The 18,423-nt window shown below is 52.0% G+C and overlaps 1 protein-coding gene across 1 annotated transcript in view; it reads left to right on the forward strand.

The window, feature by feature from the left end:
• Positions 1–18,423, forward strand: part of CFAP221 (cilia and flagella associated protein 221) — a 71,395-nt gene that overhangs the window by 18,758 nt on the left and 34,214 nt on the right. Inside the window, 2 exon segments of the mRNA XM_075318740.1 lie at positions 7,816–7,911; positions 13,991–14,091. Of these exon segments, the coding sequence (XP_075174855.1) occupies positions 7,816–7,911; positions 13,991–14,091 (197 nt within the window).

Below are 18,423 nucleotides of genomic sequence, written 5' to 3' on the forward strand. Positions count from 1 at the left end.
GTTTCACCGCTCGTCACAGCCCATCTGCTCCCAGCTCCCTTTCAGCAGAGCGCTGCACGCAGGGGACAAGCTGTGCGGTGACAAGCGGTGACACCCCGCCCAGTGACTCAGGAAGACTGGGGCCGGTCGCAGTGTCCGTGAGTGATGGGCTGTGGATGGAGTTTCACCGCTCGTCACAGCCCATCTGCTCCCAGCTCCCTCCCAGCAGAGCGCTGCACGCAGGAGACAAGCTGTGCGGGGACAAGCGGTGACACCCCGCCCAGTGACTCGGGAAGACCGGGGCCGGCCGCAGTGTGCGTGAGGGATGGGCTGTGGATGGAGTTTCACAGCTCATCTGCTCCCAGCTCCCGTTCAGCAGAGCGCTGCACGCAGGGGACAAGCTGTGCTGTGACAAGCGGTGACACCCCGCCCAGTGACTCGGGAAGACCGGGGCCGGCCGCAGTGTCCGTGAGTGATGGGCTGTGGATGGCGCTTCACCGCTCGTCACAGCTTATCTGCTCCCAGCTCCCTCCCAGCAGAGCGCTGCACGCAGAGGATAAGCTGTGCTGTGACAAGCGGTGACACCCCGCCCAGTGACTCGGGAAGACCGGGGCCGGCCGCAGTGTGCGTGAGGGATGGGCTGTGGATGGCGTTTCACCGCTCGTCACAGCTCATCTGCTCCCAGCTCCCTTTCAGCAGAGCGCTGCACGCAGGGGACAAGCTGTGCTGTGACAAGCGGTGACACCCCGCCCAGTGACTCGGGAAGACCGGGGCCGGTCGCAGTGTGCGTGAGGGATGTGCTGTGGATGGAGTTTCACCGCTCGTCACAGCTCATCTGCTCCCAGCTCCCTCCCAGCAGAGCGCTGCACGCAGAGGATAAGCTGTGCGGTGACAAGCGGTGACACCCCGCCCAGTGACTCGGGAAGACCGGGGCCGGCCGCAGTGTCTGTGAGTGATAGGCTGTGGATGGCGTTTCACCGCTCGTCACAGCTCATCTGCTCCCAGCTCCCTCCCAGCAGAGCGCTGCACGCAGGAGACAAGCTGTGCGGTGACAAGCGGTGACACCCCGCCCAGTGACTCGGGAAGACTGGGGCCGGCCGCAGTGTGCGTGAGGGATGGGCTGTGGATGGAGTTTCACCGCTCGTCACAGCTCATCTGCTCCCAGCTCCCTTTCAGCAGAGCGCTGCACGCAGGGGACAAGCTGTGCTGTGACAAGCGGTGACACCCCGCCCAGTGACTCGGGAAGACCGGGGCCGGCCGCAGTGTGCGTGAGTGATGGGCTGTGGATGGCGTTTCACCGCTCGTCACAGCCCATCTGCTCCCAGCTCCCTCCCAGCAGAGCGCTGCACGCAGGAGACAAGCTGTGCTGTGACAAGCGGTGACACCCCGCCCAGTGACTCGGGAAGACCGGGGCCGGCCGCAGTGTGCGTGAGTGATAGGCTGTGGATGGAGTTTCACCGCTCGTCACAGCTCATCTGCTCCCAGCTCCCTCCCAGCAGAGCGCTGCACGCAGGAGACAAGCTGTGCGGGGACAAGCGGTGACACCCCGCCCAGTGACTCAGGAAGACCGGGGACGGTCGCAGGGATGTGACGGGTCCGGAACTTGACGTGCCATCACCAGATCACCGAGGTCACGGAGCCCAGTGGTCACGGAGCGGGGAACGGCGGTCCACTATAGCGCCTCTCACAGGCACTACTGCCAACACAAGGTATTTGAGAGAAACATTGATTCTCAATATAATATCGATCTAGACAATAAAAAATATGGGTGAAACCCCCCTTTAATAAAAATATTTTAAAACATATATACCAGGATATAGCCATGATGGGGGTCATACACCAGGATGGGGCCATGATGGGTACATGTATACCAGGATGAAGCCATGATGGGGACATATATACCAGAATGGGGCCATGATGGGGACATGTATACCAGGATGAGGCTATGTTGAGGACCTACAGTGGGTATAGAAAGTATTCACACCCCTTTACATTTTCCCTCTTTGTTTCATTGCAGACATTTGTTTTTTTCTCTCATTAATGTGTACTCTGCACCCCCATCCCCCATCTTGACAGAAAACCCCCCCAGAAATGTAGAAATTTTTGCAAATTTATTAAACAAGAAAAACTGAAATCTCACATGGTCATAAGTATTCAGCCCCTTTGCTCAGTATATCACATGGTGATAAGTATTCAGCCCCTTTGCTCAGTATTGAGTAGAAGCCCCCTCCCTTTTGAGCTAGTACAGCCATGAGTCTTCTTGGGATCCTGGATTTGGGGATCCTCGGCCGTTCTTCCTTGCAGATCCTCTCCACTTCCGTCAGGTTGGATGGTGAACGTTGGTGGACGCCATTTTCAGGTCTCTCCAGAGATACATAATTGGGTTTAGGTCAGGGCTCTGGCTGGGCCGGTCAGGAATGGTCACAGAGTTGTTCTGAAGCCGCTCCTTTGTTATTTTAACTGGGTGCTTAGGGTCATTGTCTTGTTGGAAGGTGAACCTTCAGCCAAGCCTGAGGTCCAGAGCATCTGGAGGAGGTTTTCTTCCAGGATATCTCTGCACTTGGCCCCATTCATCTTTCCTTCAATTGCAGCCAGTTGTCCTGTCCCCGCCCCCATAGCATGATGCTGCCTCCACCATGTCTCACTGTGGGGATGGTATTGGGCAGGTGCTGAGCAGTGCCTGGTTTTCTCCACACATACCGCTTAGAATTAACGCCAGAAAGTTCTATCTTCGTCTCATCAGACCAGAGAATCTTATTTCTCATAGTCTGAGATCCTTCATGTGTTTTTTGCAAACTCTATGCGGCTTTCATATGTCTTGCATTGAGGAGACTACATAGGTAAGGATGGTTGACCTCTGGGAGATCAACATCCAACACCGCGGAGACACCATCACGTGTTTCTCAACGCACTGACACTAGAACAAAGTCCCCGGGAAAATATGCAAAACAAGAATTCCGCGGAGACACCATCACATGTTTCTCAACGCTGGCAGGAAACTAGCCAGGTCTTTCACCGGGAAGGAACAACCACGGGAAGGGCAGTCTCCAATCAAGGAGACCGCCTATGCCAAACATGGTATCCATCCACAGACAGCTGTTTCGGGGTATTTGCCCCTCATCAGTGTGGAGTAGGAAACTGGCTAGTGGGAGCAATGCCTAGTAGAAGACTACATAGGTAAGGATGGTTGACCTCCTGCCAGCGTTGAGAAACATGTGATGGTGTCTCCGCGGCATTCTTGTTTTGCATATTTTACCAGGGGGCCTTGTTCTAGTGTCACTGTGTTGAGAAACACGTGATGGTGTCTCCGCGGTGTTGGATGCTGATCTCCCTAAGGTCAACCATCCTTACCTATGTAGTCTTCTAATAGGCATTGCTCCCACTAGCCAGTTTCCTACTTCACACTGATGAGGGGCAAATACCCCGAAACAGCTGTCTGTGGATGGATACCATGTTTGGCTTAGGCGGTCTCCTTGACTGGAGACTGCCCTTCCCGTGGTTGTTCCTTCCCGGTGAAAGACCTGGCTAGTTTCCTGCCAGCGTTGAGAAACATGTGATGGTGTCTCTGCGGCATTCTTGTTTTGCACTGAGGAGAGGCTTCTGTCGGCCACTCTGCCATAAAGGCCCGACTGGTGGAGGCTGCAGCGATAGGTGACTTTGTGGAATTTTCTCCTATCTCCCTGCTGCATCTCTGGAGCTCAGCCGCAGTGATCCTGGGGTTCTTCTTTACCTCTCTCCCCAAGGCTCTTCACCCACGATTGCTCAGTTTGGCTGGACGGCCGGGTCTAGGAAGAGTTCTGGGGGTCCCAAACGTCTTCCATTTAAGATTTATGGAGGCCACTGTGCTCTTAGGAACCTTGAGTACTGCAGAAATTCTTTTGTAACCTTGGCCAGATCTGTGCCTTGCCACAATTCTGTATCTGAGCTCCTTGGACAGTTCCTTTGACCTCATGATCCTCATTTGGTGTGACATGCAGTGTGAGCTGTGAGGTGTTATATAGACAGGTGTGCGCCTTTCCAAATCACGTCCTATCAGTGTAATTACACACAGCTGGACCCCAATGAAGGAGCACCGTCTCATGGAGGATCACAAGGAAATGGACAGCATGGGACTTACATAGGAGTGTCTGACCAAAGGGGCTGAATACTTACCACCATGGGATATACTGAGCAAAGGGGCTGAATACTTATCACCATGTGTTATACTGAGGAAAGGGGCTAAATACTTATCACCATGTGATATACTGAGCAAAGGGGCTGAATACTTATCACCATGTGATATTTCAGTTTTTCATGTTTAATAAATTTGCACAAATTTCTACATTTCTGTTTTTTTCTGACTAGATGAGGGATGGGTACAGAGTGCACATTAATGAGAATTTGCCAAATGGCTGCAATGGAACAAAGAGGGAAAAATGTAAAGGGGTGTGAATACTTTCCTTACCTACTGTATAATAAACACATGAAATAGATCCCTCTGTGTGTAATAACTATATATAATATATAGGAATAGATCCCTCTGTGTGTAATGACTATATAATATATAGGAATAGATCCCTCTGTGTGTAATGACTCTATATAATATATAGGAATAGATCCCTCTGTGTGTAATGACTATATAATATATAGGAATAGATCCCTCTGTGTGTAATGACTATATAATATATAGAAATAGATCCCTCTGTGTGTAATTACTCTATATAATATATAGGAATAGATCCCTCTGTGTGTAATGACTCTATATAATATATAGGAATAGATCCCTCTGTGTGTAATGACTCTGTATAATATATAGGAATAGATCCCTCTGTGTGTAATGACTCTATATAATATATAGGAATAGATCCCTCTGTGTGTAATGACTCTATATTATATATAGGACTAGATCCCTCTGTGTGTAATGACTATATAATATATAGGAATAGATCCCTCTGTGTGTAATGACTATATAATATATAGGAATAGATCCCTCTGTTTGTAATGACTCTATATAATATATAGAAATAGATCCCTCTGTGTGTAATGACTATATAATATATAGGAATAGATCCCTCTGTGTGTAATGATTATATAATATATAGGAATAGATCCCTCTGTGTGTAATGACTCTATATAATATGTAGGAATAGATCCCTCTGTGTGTAATGACTCTATATAATATATAGGAATAGATCCCTCTGTGTGTAATGATTATATAATATATAGGAATAGATCCCTCTGTGTGTAATGATTATATAATATATAGGAATAGATCCCTCTGTGTGTAATGATTATATAATATATAGGAATAGATCCCTCTGTGTGTAATGACTCTATATAATATGTAGGAATAGATCCCTCTGTGTGTAATGACTCTATATAATATATAGGAATAGATCCCTCTGTGTGTAATGACTCTATATAATATATAGGAATAGATCCCTCTGTGTGTAATGACTATATAATATATAGGAATAGATCCCTCTGTGTGTAATGACTCTATATAATATATAGGAATAGATCCCTCTGTGTGTAATGACTCTATATAATATATAGGAATAGATCCCTCTGTGTGTAATGACTCTATATAATATATAGGAATAGATCCCTCTGTGTGTAATGACTCTATATAATATATAGGAATAGATCCCTCTGTGTGTAATGACTATATAATATATAGGAATAGATCCCTCTGTGTGTAATGACTATATATAATATATAGGAATAGATCCCTCTGTGTGTAATGACTCTATATAATATATAGGAATAGATCCCTCTGTGTGTAATGACTCTATATAAGATATAGGAATAGATCCCTCTGTGTGTAATGACTATATAATATATAGAAATAGATCCCTCTGTGTGTAATGACTATATAATATATAGGAATAGATCCCTCTGTGTGTAATGACTATATAATATATAGGAATAGATCCCTCTGTGTGTAATGACTATATATAATATATAGGAATAGATCCCTCTGTGTGTAATGACTCTATATAAGATATAGGAATAGATCCCTCTGTGTGTAATGACTATATAATATATAGGAATAGATCCCTCTGTGTGTAATGAGACCCCCCGTGTAGTGTGCGCTGTGTACGTCTCTGACCCCCGTGTAGTGTGCGCTGTGTACGTCTCTGACCCCCGTGTAGCGTGCGCTCTGTACGTCTCTGACCCCCGTGTAGTGTGCGCTCTGTACGTCTCTGACCCCCGTGTAGTGTGCGCTGTGTACGTCTCTGACCCCCGTGTAGTGTGCGCTCTGTACGTCTCTGACCCCCGTGTAGCGTGGGCTCTGTACGTCTCTGACCCCCGTGTAGCGTGCGCTGTGTACGTCTCTGACCCCCGTGTAGCGTGCGCTGTGTACGTCTCTGACCCCCGTGTAGCGTGCGCTGTGTACGTCTCTGACCCCCGTGTAGTGTGCGCTGTGTACGTCTCTGACCCCCGTGTAGTGTGCGCTCTGTACGTCTCTGACCCCCGTGTAGTGTGCGCTCTGTACGTCTCTGACCCCCGTGTAGTGTGCGCTCTGTACGTCTCTGACCCCCGTGTAGTGTGCGCTCTGTACGTCTCTGACCCCCGTGTAGCGTGCGCTCTGTACGTCTGACCCCCGTGTAGTGTGCGCTCTGTACGTCTCTGACCCCCGTGTAGTGTGCGCTGTGTACGTCTCTGACCCCCGTGTAGTGTGCGCTCTGTACGTCTCTGACCCCCGTGTAGCGTGCGCTCTGTACGTCTCTGACCCCCGTGTAGTGTGCGCTCTGTACGTCTCTGACCCCCGTGTAGTGTGCGCTCTGTACGTCTCTGACCCCCGTGTAGTGTGCGCTCTGTTCGTCTCTGACCCCCGTGTAGCGTGCTCTCTGTACGTCTCTGACCCCCGTGTAGCGTGGGCTCTGTACGTCTCTGACCCCCGTGTAGTGTGCGCTCTGTACGTCTCTGACCCCCGTGTAGTGTAAGCTCTGTACGTCTCTGACCCCCGTGTAGTGTGCGCTGTGTACGTCTCTGACCCCCGTGTAGTGTGCGCTCTGTACGTCTCTGACCCCCGTGTAGCGGGCGCTGTGTACGTCTCTGACCCCCGTGTAGCGGGCGCTGTGTACGTCTCTGACCCCCGTGTAGCGGGCGCTGTGTACGTCTCTGACCCCCGTGTAGCGGGCGCTGTGTACGTCTCTGACCCCCGTGTAGCGGGCGCTGTGTACGTCTCTGACCCCCGTGTAGCGGGCGTTGTGTACGTCTCTGACCCCCGTGTAGCGGGCGCTGTGTACGTCTCTGACCCCCATGTAGTGTATGCTCTGTACGTCTCTGACCCCCGTGTAGTGTGCGCTCTGTACGTCTCTGACCCCCGTGTAGTGTGCGCTGTGTGCGCTCTGTACGTCTCTGACCCCGTGTAGTGTGCGCTCTGTACGTCTCTGACCCCCGTGTAGCGTGGGCTCTGTACGTCTCTGACCCCCATGTAGTGTATGCTCTGTACGTCTCTGACCCCCGTGTAGTGTGCGCTCTGTACGTCTCTGACCCCCGTGTAGCGGGCGCTGTGTACGTCTCTGACCCCCGTGTAGCGGGCGCTGTGTACGTCTCTGACCCCCGTGTAGTGTGCGCTCTGTACGTCTCTGACCCCCGTGTAGTGTGCGCTCTGTACGTTTCTGACCCCCGTGTAGCGTGCGCTGTGTACGTCTCTGACCGCCGTGTAGCGTGCGCTCTGTACGTCTCTGACCCCCGTGTAGCGTGCGCTGTGTACGTCTCTGACTCCCGTGTAGTGTGCGCTGTGTACGTCTCTGACCCCCGTGTAGCGTGCGCTGTGTACGTCTCTGACCCCCGTGTAGCGTGCGCTGTGTACGTCTCTGACCTCAGCGCTGCTTCTTCGCTCAGGGTCGGTTCGTCCCCGGTTTGGCTCTTTCCGTCGATGTTCAGTTCGTCGCTGATGAATGGAGATATTACTACGATTGTATCCGCATCCACTGCGAGGTAAGAACCTGCCAGTACAATGCATGCTGCGTCCTCTGTCTACAGCCCGCCATATGGCAGTATAGTGTCCGTGCACCGCTCCTGTACGTGAGAGGCCTATACCTGCAGTATGTGGCAGGTGACGTGTCAGCACAATGTGCCCTATAGATGTCCCCTCCTCCGCTCTACCCCCAGTAGGTGTGCCCTCGTCTGCTGTGCTCCCTGTAGATGTCCCCTAGTCTGCCGCTCCTCGTCGATGTCCCCTCCTCCGCTCATTCCCCTGTAGATGTCCCCTCCTCTGCTCATTCCCCTGTAGATGTCCCCTCCTCTGCTCATTCCCCCGTAGATGTCCCCTCCTCTGCTCATTCCCCTGTAGATGTCCCCTCCTCTGCTCATTCCCCTGTAGATGTCCCCTCCTCCGCTCATTCCCCTGTAGATGTCCCCTCCTCCGCTCATTCCCCTGTAGATGTCCCCTCCTCTGCTCATTCCCCTGTAGGTGTCCCCTCCTCTGCTCATTCCCCTGTAGATGTCCCCTCCTCTGCTCATTCCCCTGTAGATGTCCCCTCCTCTGCTCATTCCCCTGTAGATGTCCCCTCCTCTGCTCATTCCCCTGTAGATGTCCCCTCCTCTGCTCATTCCCCTGTAGATGTCCCCTCCTCTGCTCAATCCCCTGTAGATGTCCCCTCCTCCGCTCATTCCCCTGTAGATGTCCCCTCCTCCGCTCATTCCCCTGTAGATGTCCCCTCCTCCGCTCATTCCCCTGTAGATGTCCCCTCCTCCGCTCATTCCCCTGTAGATGTCCCCTCCTCCGCTCATTCCCCTGTAGATGTCCCCTCCTCCGCTCATTCCCCTGTAGATGTCCCCTCCTCCGCTCATTCCCCTGTAGATGTCCCCTCCTCCGCTCATTCCCCTGTAGATGTCCCCTCCTCCGCTCATTCCCCTGTAGATGTCCCCTCCTCCGCTCATTCCCCTGTAGATGTCCCCTCCTCCGCTCATTCCCCTGTAGATGTCCCCTCCTCCGCTCATTCCCCTGTAGATGTCCCCTCCTCCGCTCATTCCCCTGTAGATGTCCCCTCCTCCGCTCATTCCCCTGTAGATGTCCCCTCCTCCGCTCATTCCCCTGTAGATGTCCCCTCCTCCGCTCATTCCCCTGTAGATGTCCCCTCCTCTGCTCATTCCCCTGTAGATGTCCCCTCCTCTGCTCTTTCCCCTGTAGATGTCCCCTCCTCTGCTCTTTCCCCTGTAGATGTCCCCTCCTCTGCTCTTTCCCCTGTAGATGTCCCCTCCTCTGCTCATTCCCCTGTAGATGTCCCCTCCTCTGCTCTTTCCCCTGTAGATGTCCCCTCCTCTGCTCTTTCCCCTGTAGATGTCCCCTCCTCCGCTCATTCCCCTGTAGATGTCCCCTCCTCCGCTCATTCCCCTGTAGATGTCCCCTCCTCCGCTCATTCCCCTGTAGATGTCCCCTCCTCCGCTCATTCCCCTGTAGATGTCCCCTCCTCCGCTCATTCCCCTGTAGATGTCCCCTCCTCCGCTCATTCCCCTGTAGATGTCCCCTCCTCCGCTCATTCCCCTGTAGATGTCCCCTCCTCCGCTCATTCCCCTGTAGATGTCCCCTCCTCTGCTCATTCCCCTGTAGATGTCCCCTCCTCTGCTCATTCCCCTGTAGATGTCCCCTCCTCCGCTCATTCCCCTGTAGATGTCCCCTCCTCCGCTCATTCCCCTGTAGATGTCCCCTCCTCCGCTCATTCCCCTGTAGATGTCCCCTCCTCTGCTCATTCCCCTGTAGATGTCCCCTCCTCTGCTCATTCCCCTGTAGATGTCCCCTCCTCTGCTCATTCCCCTGTAGATGTCCCCTCCTCTGCTCTTTCCCCTGTAGATGTCCCCTCCTCTGCTCATTCCCCTGTAGATGTCCCCTCCTCTGCTCATTCCCCTGTAGATGTCCCCTCCTCTGCTCTTTCCCCTGTAGATGTCCCCTCCTCTGCTCATTCCCCTGTAGATGTCCCCTCCTCTGCTCATTCCCCTGTAGGTGTCCCCTCCTCTGCTCATTCCCCTGTAGGTGTCCCCTCCTCTGCTCATTCCCCTGTAGGTGTCCCCTCCTCTGCTCATTCCCCTGTAGATGTCCCCTCCTCTGCTCATTCCCCTGTAGATGTCCCCTCCTCTGCTCATTCCCCTGTAGATGTCCCCTCCTCTGCTCATTCCCCTGTAGATGTCCCCTCCTCTGCTCATTCCCCTGTAGATGTCCCCTCCTCTGCTCATTCCCCTGTAGATGTCCCCTCCTCTGCTCATTCCCCTGTAGATGTCCCCTCCTCCGCTCATTCCCCTGTAGATGTCCCCTCCTCCGCTCATTCCCCTGTAGATGTCCCCTCCTCCGCTCATTCCCCTGTAGATGTCCCCTCCTCCGCTCATTCCCCTGTAGATGTCCCCTCCTCCGCTCATTCACCTGTAGATGTCCCCTCCTCCGCTCATTCCCCTGTAGATGTCCCCTCCTCCGCTCATTCCCCTGTAGATGTCCCCTCCTCCGCTCATTCCCCTGTAGATGTCCCCTCCTCCGCTCATTCCCCTGTAGATGTCCCCTCCTCCGCTCATTCCCCTGTAGATGTCCCCTCCTCCGCTCATTCCCCTGTAGATGTCCCCTCCTCCGCTCATTCCCCTGTAGATGTCCCCTCCTCCGCTCATTCCCCTGTAGATGTCCCCTCTTCTGCTCATTCCCCTGTAGATGTCCCCTCCTCTGCTCATTCCCCTGTAGATGTCCCCTCCTCTGCTCATTCCCCTGTAGATGTCCCCTCCTCTGCTCATTCCCCTGTAGATGTCCCCTCCTCTGCTCATTCCCCTGTAGATGTCCCCTCCTCTGCTCATTCCCCTGTAGATGTCCCCTCCTCTGCTCATTCCCCTGTAGATGTCCCCTCCTCCGCTCATTCCCCTGTAGATGTCCCCTCCTCCGCTCAATCCCCTGTAGATGTCCCCTCCTCCGCTCAATCCCCTGTAGATGTCCCCTCCTCCGCTCATTCCCCTGTAGATGTCCCCTCCTCCGCTCATTCCCCTGTAGATGTCCCCTCCTCCGCTCATTCCCCTGTAGATGTCCCCTCCTCCGCTCATTCCCCTGTAGATGTCCCCTCCTCCGCTCATTCCCCTGTAGATGTCCCCTCCTCCGCTCATTCCCCTGTAGATGTCCCCTCCTCCGCTCATTCCCCTGTAGATGTCCCCTCCTCCGCTCATTCCCCTGTAGATGTCCCCTCCTCCGCTCATTCCCCTGTAGATGTCCCCTCCTCCGCTCATTCCCCTGTAGATGTCCCCTCCTCCGCTCATTCCCCTGTAGATGTCCCCTCCTCCGCTCATTCCCCTGTAGATGTCCCCTCCTCCGCTCATTCCCCTGTAGATGTCCCCTGCTCTTCTCATTCCCCTGTAGATGTCCCCTCCTCCGCTCATTCCCCTGTAGATGTCCCCTCCTCCGCTCATTCCCCTGTAGATGTCTCCTCCTCTGCCGTCCCCACGTAGATGTCCTCTCCTCCGCTGTCTCCCCTGTAGATATTTCCTTCACCATTCCTTGTAGATGTCCCCTCCTCTGCTCTCTCCCCTGTAGATGTCCCCTCCTCTGCTCTCTCTCCTGTAGATGTCTCCTCCGTTGTCTCCCTGGTAGATCTCTCCTCCTCCGCTCTCTCCACTATAGATATCTCCTCCTCCGCAGTCTCCCTTGTAGATGTCCCCTCCTCTGCTCATTCCCCTGTAGATGTCCCCTCCTCTGCTCTCCCCTGTAGATGTCCCCTCCTCTGCTCTCTCCCCTGTAGGTGTCCCCTCCTCTGCTCTCTCCCCTGTAGGTGTCCCCTCCTCTGGTCTTTCCCCTTTAGGTGTCCCCTCCTCTGCTCTCTCCCTTGTAGATGTCCCCTCCTCCGCCATCTCCCCTGTAGATGTCCCCTCCTCTGCTCTCTCCCCTGTAGATGTCCCCTCCTCTGCTGTCTCCCCTGTAGATGTCTTTTCCTCTGCCGTCTCCCCTGTAGATGTCTCCTCCTATGCTCTATCCCCTGTAGATGTCCCCTCCTCCGCTCTCCCCCCTGTAGATGTCTCTTCCTTCGCCGTCTCCCTTGTAGTTGTCCCCTCCTCTGTGCTCTCCCCTGTAGATGTCCCCTCCTCCACCGTCTCCCCTGTAGATGTCCTCTCCTCCGCTCTCCCCCCTGTAGATGTCCCCTCCTTCGCTCTCCCCCCTGTAGATGTCCCCTCCTCCGCCGTCTCCCCTGTAGATGTCCTCTCCGCCGTCTCCCCTTTAGATGTCCTCTCCTCTGCCGTCTCCCCTTTAGATGTCCTCTCCTCCGCTCTCCCCCCTGTAGATGTCCCTCCTTCGCTCTCCCCCCGTAGATGTCCCCTCCTCTGCTCTTTCCCCTGTAGATGTCCTCTCCTCCGCTCTCCCCCCCTGTAGATGTCCCCTCCTTTGCTCTCCCCCCCTGTAGATGTCCCCTCCTTTGCTCTCCCCCCTGTAGATGTCCCCTCCTTTGCTCTCCCCCCTGAAGCTGTCCCCTCCTCCGCTCTCCCCCCTGTAGATGTCCCTCCTTCGCTCTCCCCCCTGTAGATGTCCCCTCCTCTGCTCTTTCCCCTGTAGATGTCCCCTCCGCTCTCCCCCCTGTAGATGTCCCCTCCTCTGTGCTCTCCCCTGTAGATGTCCCCTCCTCCGCCGTCTCCCCTGTAGATGTCCCCTCCTCTGCCGTCTCCCCTGTAGATGTCCCCTCCTCTGCCGTCTCCCCTGTAGATGTCCCCTCCTCTGCCGTCTCCCCTGTAGATGTCCCCTCCTCTGCTCTCCCCCCTGTAGATGTCCCCTCCTCTGCTCTCCCCCCTGTAGATGTCCCCTCCTCCGCTCTCCCCCCTGTAGATGTCCCCTCCTCTGCTCTTTCCCCTGTAGCTGTCCTCTCCTCCGCTCTCCCCCCTGTAGATGTCCCCTCCTTTGCTCTCCCCCCTGTAGATGTCCCCTCCTCCGCTCTCCCCCCTGAAGCTGTCCCCTCCTCCTCTCTCCCCCCTGTAGATGTCCCTCCTTCGCACTCCCCCCTGTAGATGTCCCCTCCTCTGCTCTTTCCCCTGTAGATGTCCCCTCCGCTCTCCCCCCTGTAGATGTCCCCTCCTTTGCTTTCCCCCCTGTAGATGTCCCCTCCTCTGCTCTTTCCCCTGTAGCTGTCCTCTCCTCCGCTCTCCCCCCTGAAGCTGTCCCCTCCTCCGCTCTCCCCCCTGTAGATGTCCCCTCCTCTGCTCTTTCCCCTGTAGATGTCCCCTCCTCTGCTCTTTCCCCTGTAGATGTCCTCTCCTCTGCTCTCCCCCCTGTAGCTGTCCTCTCCTCCGCTCTCTCCCCTGTAGATGTCCCCTCCTTTGCTCTCCCCCCTGTAGATGTCCCCTCCTCCGCTCATTCCCCTCCGCTCTCCCCCCTGTAGATGTCCCCTCCTTTGCTCTCCCCTCTGAAGCTGTCCCCTCCTTTGCTCTCCTTCCTGAAGCTGTCCCCTCCTCCGCTCTCCCCCCTGTAGATGTCCCCTCCTTTGCTCTCCCCCCTGTAGATGTCCTCTCCTCCGCTCTCCCCCCTGTAGATGTCCCCTCCTCTGCTCTTTCCCCTGTAGCTGTCCTCTCCTCCGCTCTCCCCCCTGAAGCTGTCCCCTCCTCCGCTCTCCCCCCTGTAGATGTCCCCTCCTCTGCTCTTTCCCCTGTAGATGTCCCCTCCTCTGCTCTTTCCCCTGTAGCTGTCCTCTCCTCTGCTCTCCCCCCTGTAGCTGTCCTCTCCTTCGCTCTCTCCCCTGTAGATGTCCCCTCCTTTGCTCTCCCCCCTGTAGATGTCCCCTCCTCCGCTCATTCCCCTCCGCTCTCCCCCCTGTAGATGTCCCCTCCTTTGCTCTCCCCCCTGAAGCTGTCCCCTCCTTTGCTCTCCCCCCTGAAGCTGTCCCCTCCTCCGCTCTCCCCCCTGTAGATGTCCCCTCCTTTGCTCTCCCCCCTGTAGCTGTCCCCTCCTCCGCCGTCTCCCCTGTAGCTGTCCCCTCCTCCGCCGTCTCCCCTGTAGCTGTCCCCTCCTCCGCTGTAGATCCCCGTAGTCAGTGACTGGCACACTGCGGTAATGTCTCCATCCTCGTGTCCCCAGGGTGAGGAGACGCTGCTGGTGCCCCTGCATGCCTACCCCACCATGGACCTGTTGGACTTTCCATCTCACGTCAGCTTCTCGGATGTGCCGCTCGGGCGGAGGTGAGTCCCCGCGTCTGCCATCCCCCGCTCCATCAAATGAATGACAAATATTGATTCTTGTTTACTCTGGAGGAGAATGAACGTTTCATCCATGATCTGCAGCATCCCGCTGGTATGTAAATGTGGCCGCCACTAATGGCAGGATATCAGCTGCGGGGGCCACGCGGCACTAAAAGCCTCACATAAAAGACCATCGCCGTCTACTCCACCTGCACAACATGACACCGCACTGAACCCAATACCCACTGATAAAAGTCAGTGCACTCCACCTGCATAGTGATATCTGGCCATATAAACCGCGGCTATCAGACACACCACCCTGTGTGCCACGTCCATACAATATACCGCTATATCAGGCTACAGGAAGGCTAACTGCAGGACAAGCGATATCAGCCCCTCTTATAACGCTCCAGCGCTGATATAACCCCAGACATTACATATGTGACTGATATCAGCCCCTCTTATAATGCTCCAGTGCTGATATAACCCCAGACATTACATATGTGACTGATAGCAGCCCCTCTTATAATGCTCCAGTGCTGATATAACCCCAGACATTACATATGTGACTGATATCAGCCCCTCTTATAATGCTCCAGTGCTGATATAACCCCAGACATTACATATGTGACTGATATCAGCCCCTCTTATAATGCTCTAGTGCTGATATAACCTCCAGACACTACATATGTGACTGATATTAGCTCCTCTTATAATGCTCCAGTGCTGATATAACCTCCAGACATTACATATGTGACTGATATCACCCCTCTTATATCGCTCCAGTGCTGATATAACCCCAGACATTAGACATGTGACTGATATCAGCCCCTCTTATAATGCTCCACTGCTGATATAACCCCAGACATTACATATGTGACTGATATCAGCTCCTCTTATAATGCTCCAGTGCTGATATAACCCCAGACATTACATATGTGACTGATATCAGCCCCTCTTATATCGCTCCAGTGCTGATATAACCCCAGACATTAGACATGTGACTGATATCAGCCCCTCTTATAATGCTCCAGTGCTGATATAACCCCAGACATTACATATGTGACTGATATCAGCCCCTCTTATAATGCTCCAGTGCTGATATAACCTCCAGACATTACATATGTGACTGATATCACCCCTCTTATATCGCTCCAGTGCTGATATAACCCCAGACATTAGACATGTGACTGATATCAGCCCCTCTTATAATGCTCCACTGCTGATATAACCCCAGACATTACATATGTGACTGATATCAGCTCCTCTTATAATGCTCCAGTGCTGATATAACCTCCAGACATTACATATGTGACTGATATCAGCTCCTCTTATAACGCTCCAGCGCTGATATAACCTCCAGACATTACATATGTGACTGATATCAGCTCCTCTTATAACGCTCCAGTGCTGATATAACCCCAGACATTACATATGTGACTGATATCAGCTCCTCTTATAACGCTCCAGTGCTGATATAACCTCCAGACATTACATATGTGACTGATATCAGCTCCTCTTATAACGCTCCAGTGCTGATATAACCCCAGACATTATATATGTGACTGATATCAGCCCCTCTTATAATGCTCCAGTGCTGATATAACCCCAGACATTACATATGTGACTGATATCAGCCCCTCTTATAATGCTCCAGTGCTGATATATCCCCAGACATTACATAGGTGACTGATATCAGCCCTTCTTATAACGCTCCAGTGCTGATATAACCCCAGACATTACATATGTGACTGATATCAGCCCCTCTTATAATGCTCCAGTACTGATTTAACCCCAGACATTACATATGTGACTGATATCAGCCCCTCTTATAACGCTCCAGTGCTGATATAACCCCCAGCCATTACATATGTGACTGATATCAGCTCCTCTTATAATGCTCCAGTGCTGATATAACCCCAGACATTACATATGTGACTGATATCAGCCCCTCTTATAATGCTCCAGTGCTGATATAACCCCAGACATTACATATGTGACTGATATCAGCCCCTCTTATAACGCTCCAGTGCTGATATAACCCCAGACATTACATATGTGACTGATATCAGCCCCTCTTATAATGCTCCAGTGCTGATATAACCCCAGACATTACATATGTGACTGATATCAGCCCCTCTTATAATGCTCCAGTGCTGATATAACCCCAGACATTACATATGTGACTGATATCAGCCCCTCTTATAATGCTCCAGTGCTGATATAACCCCAGACATTACATATGTGACTGATATCAGTCCCTCTTAAAATGCTCCAGTGCTGATATAACCCCAGACATTATATATGTGACTGATATCAGCCCCTCTTATAATGCTCCAGTGCTGATATAACCCCAGACATTACATATGTGACTGATATCAGCCCCTCTTATAACCCTCCAGTGCTGATATAACCCCCAGACATTACATATGTGACTGATATCAGCCCCTCTTATAATGCTCCAGTGCTGATATAACCCCCAGACATTACATATGTGACTGATATCAGCCCCTCATATAATGCTCCAGTGCTGATATAACCTCCAGACATTACATATGTGACTGATATCAGCCCCTCTTATAATGCTCCAGTGCTGATATAACCTCCAGACATTACATATGTGACTGATATCAGCCCCTCTTATAACGCTCCAGTACTGATATAACCCCAGACATTACATATGTGACTGATATCAGCCCCTCTTATAACGCTCCAGTGCTGATTTAACCCCAGACATTACATATGTGACTGATATCAGCCCCTCATATAACGCTCCAGTGCTGATATAACCCCAGACATTACATATGTGACTGATATCAGCTCCTCTTATAATGCTCCAGTGCTGATATAACCCCAGACATTACATATGTGACTGATATCAGCCCCTCTTATATCGCTCCAGTGCTGATATAACCCCAGACATTACATATGTGACTGATATCAGCCCCTCTTATAATGCTCCAGTGCTGATATAACCCCAGACATTACATATGTGACTGATATCAGCCCCTCTTAAAATGCTCCAGTGCTGATATAACCCCAGACATTACATATGTGACTGATATCAGCCCCTCTTATAACGCTCCAGTGCTGATATAACCCCAGACATTACATATGTGACTGATATCAGCCCCTCTTATAACGCTCCAGTGCTGATATAACCCCAGACATTACATATGTGACTGATATCAGCCCCTCTTATAATGCTCCAGTGCTGATATAACCCCAGACATTACATATGTGACTGATATCAGCCCCTCTTATAATGCTCCAGTGCTGATATAACCCCAGACATTACATATGTGACTGATATCAGCCCCTCTTATATCGCTCCAGTGCTGATATAACCCCAGACATTACATATGTGACTATCAGCCCCTCTTATAATGCTCCAGTGCTGATATAACCCCAGACATTACATATGTGACTGATATCAGCCCCTCTTATAATGCTCCAGTGCTGATATAACCCCAGACATTACATATGTGACTGATATCAGCCCCTCTTATAATGCTCCAGTGCTGATATAACCCCAGACATTACATATGTGACTGATATCAGCCCCTCTTATATCGCTCCAGTGCTGATATAACCCCAGACATTACATATGTGACTGATATCAGCCCCTCTTATAATGCTCCAGTGCTGATATAACCCCAGACATTACATATGTGACTGATATCAGCCCCTCTTATAATGCTCCAGTGCTGATATAACCCCAGACATTACATATGTGACTGATATCAGCCCCTCTTATAATGCTCCAGTGCTGATATAACTCCAGACATTACATATGTGACTGATATCAGCCCCTCTTATAATGCTCCAGTGCTGATATAACCCCAGACATTACATATGTGACTGATATCAGCCCCTCTTATAATGCTCCAGTGCTGATATAACCCCAGACATTACATATGTGACTGATATCAGCCCCTCTTATAATGCTCCAGGGCTGATATAACCCCAGACATTACATATGTGACTGATATCAGCCCCTCTTATAATGCTCCAGGGCTGATATAACCCCAGACATTACATATGTGACTGATATCAGCTCCTCTTATAATGCTCCAGTGCTGATATAACCCCAGACATTACATATGTGACTGATATCAGCCCCTCTTATAATGCTCCAGGGCTGATATAACCCCAGACATTACATATGTGACTGATATCAGCCCCTCTTATAATGCTCCAGTGCTGATATAACCCCAGACATTACATATGTGACTGATATCAGCCCCTCTTATAACGCTCCAGTGCTGATATAACCCCAGCCATTACATATGTGACTGATATCAGCCCCTCTTATAACGCTCCAGTGCTGAT

The sequence above is a fragment of the Anomaloglossus baeobatrachus genome, chromosome 7 (genome assembly GCF_048569485.1).
Source record: "Anomaloglossus baeobatrachus isolate aAnoBae1 chromosome 7, aAnoBae1.hap1, whole genome shotgun sequence".
NCBI lineage: Eukaryota > Metazoa > Chordata > Amphibia > Anura > Aromobatidae > Anomaloglossus > Anomaloglossus baeobatrachus.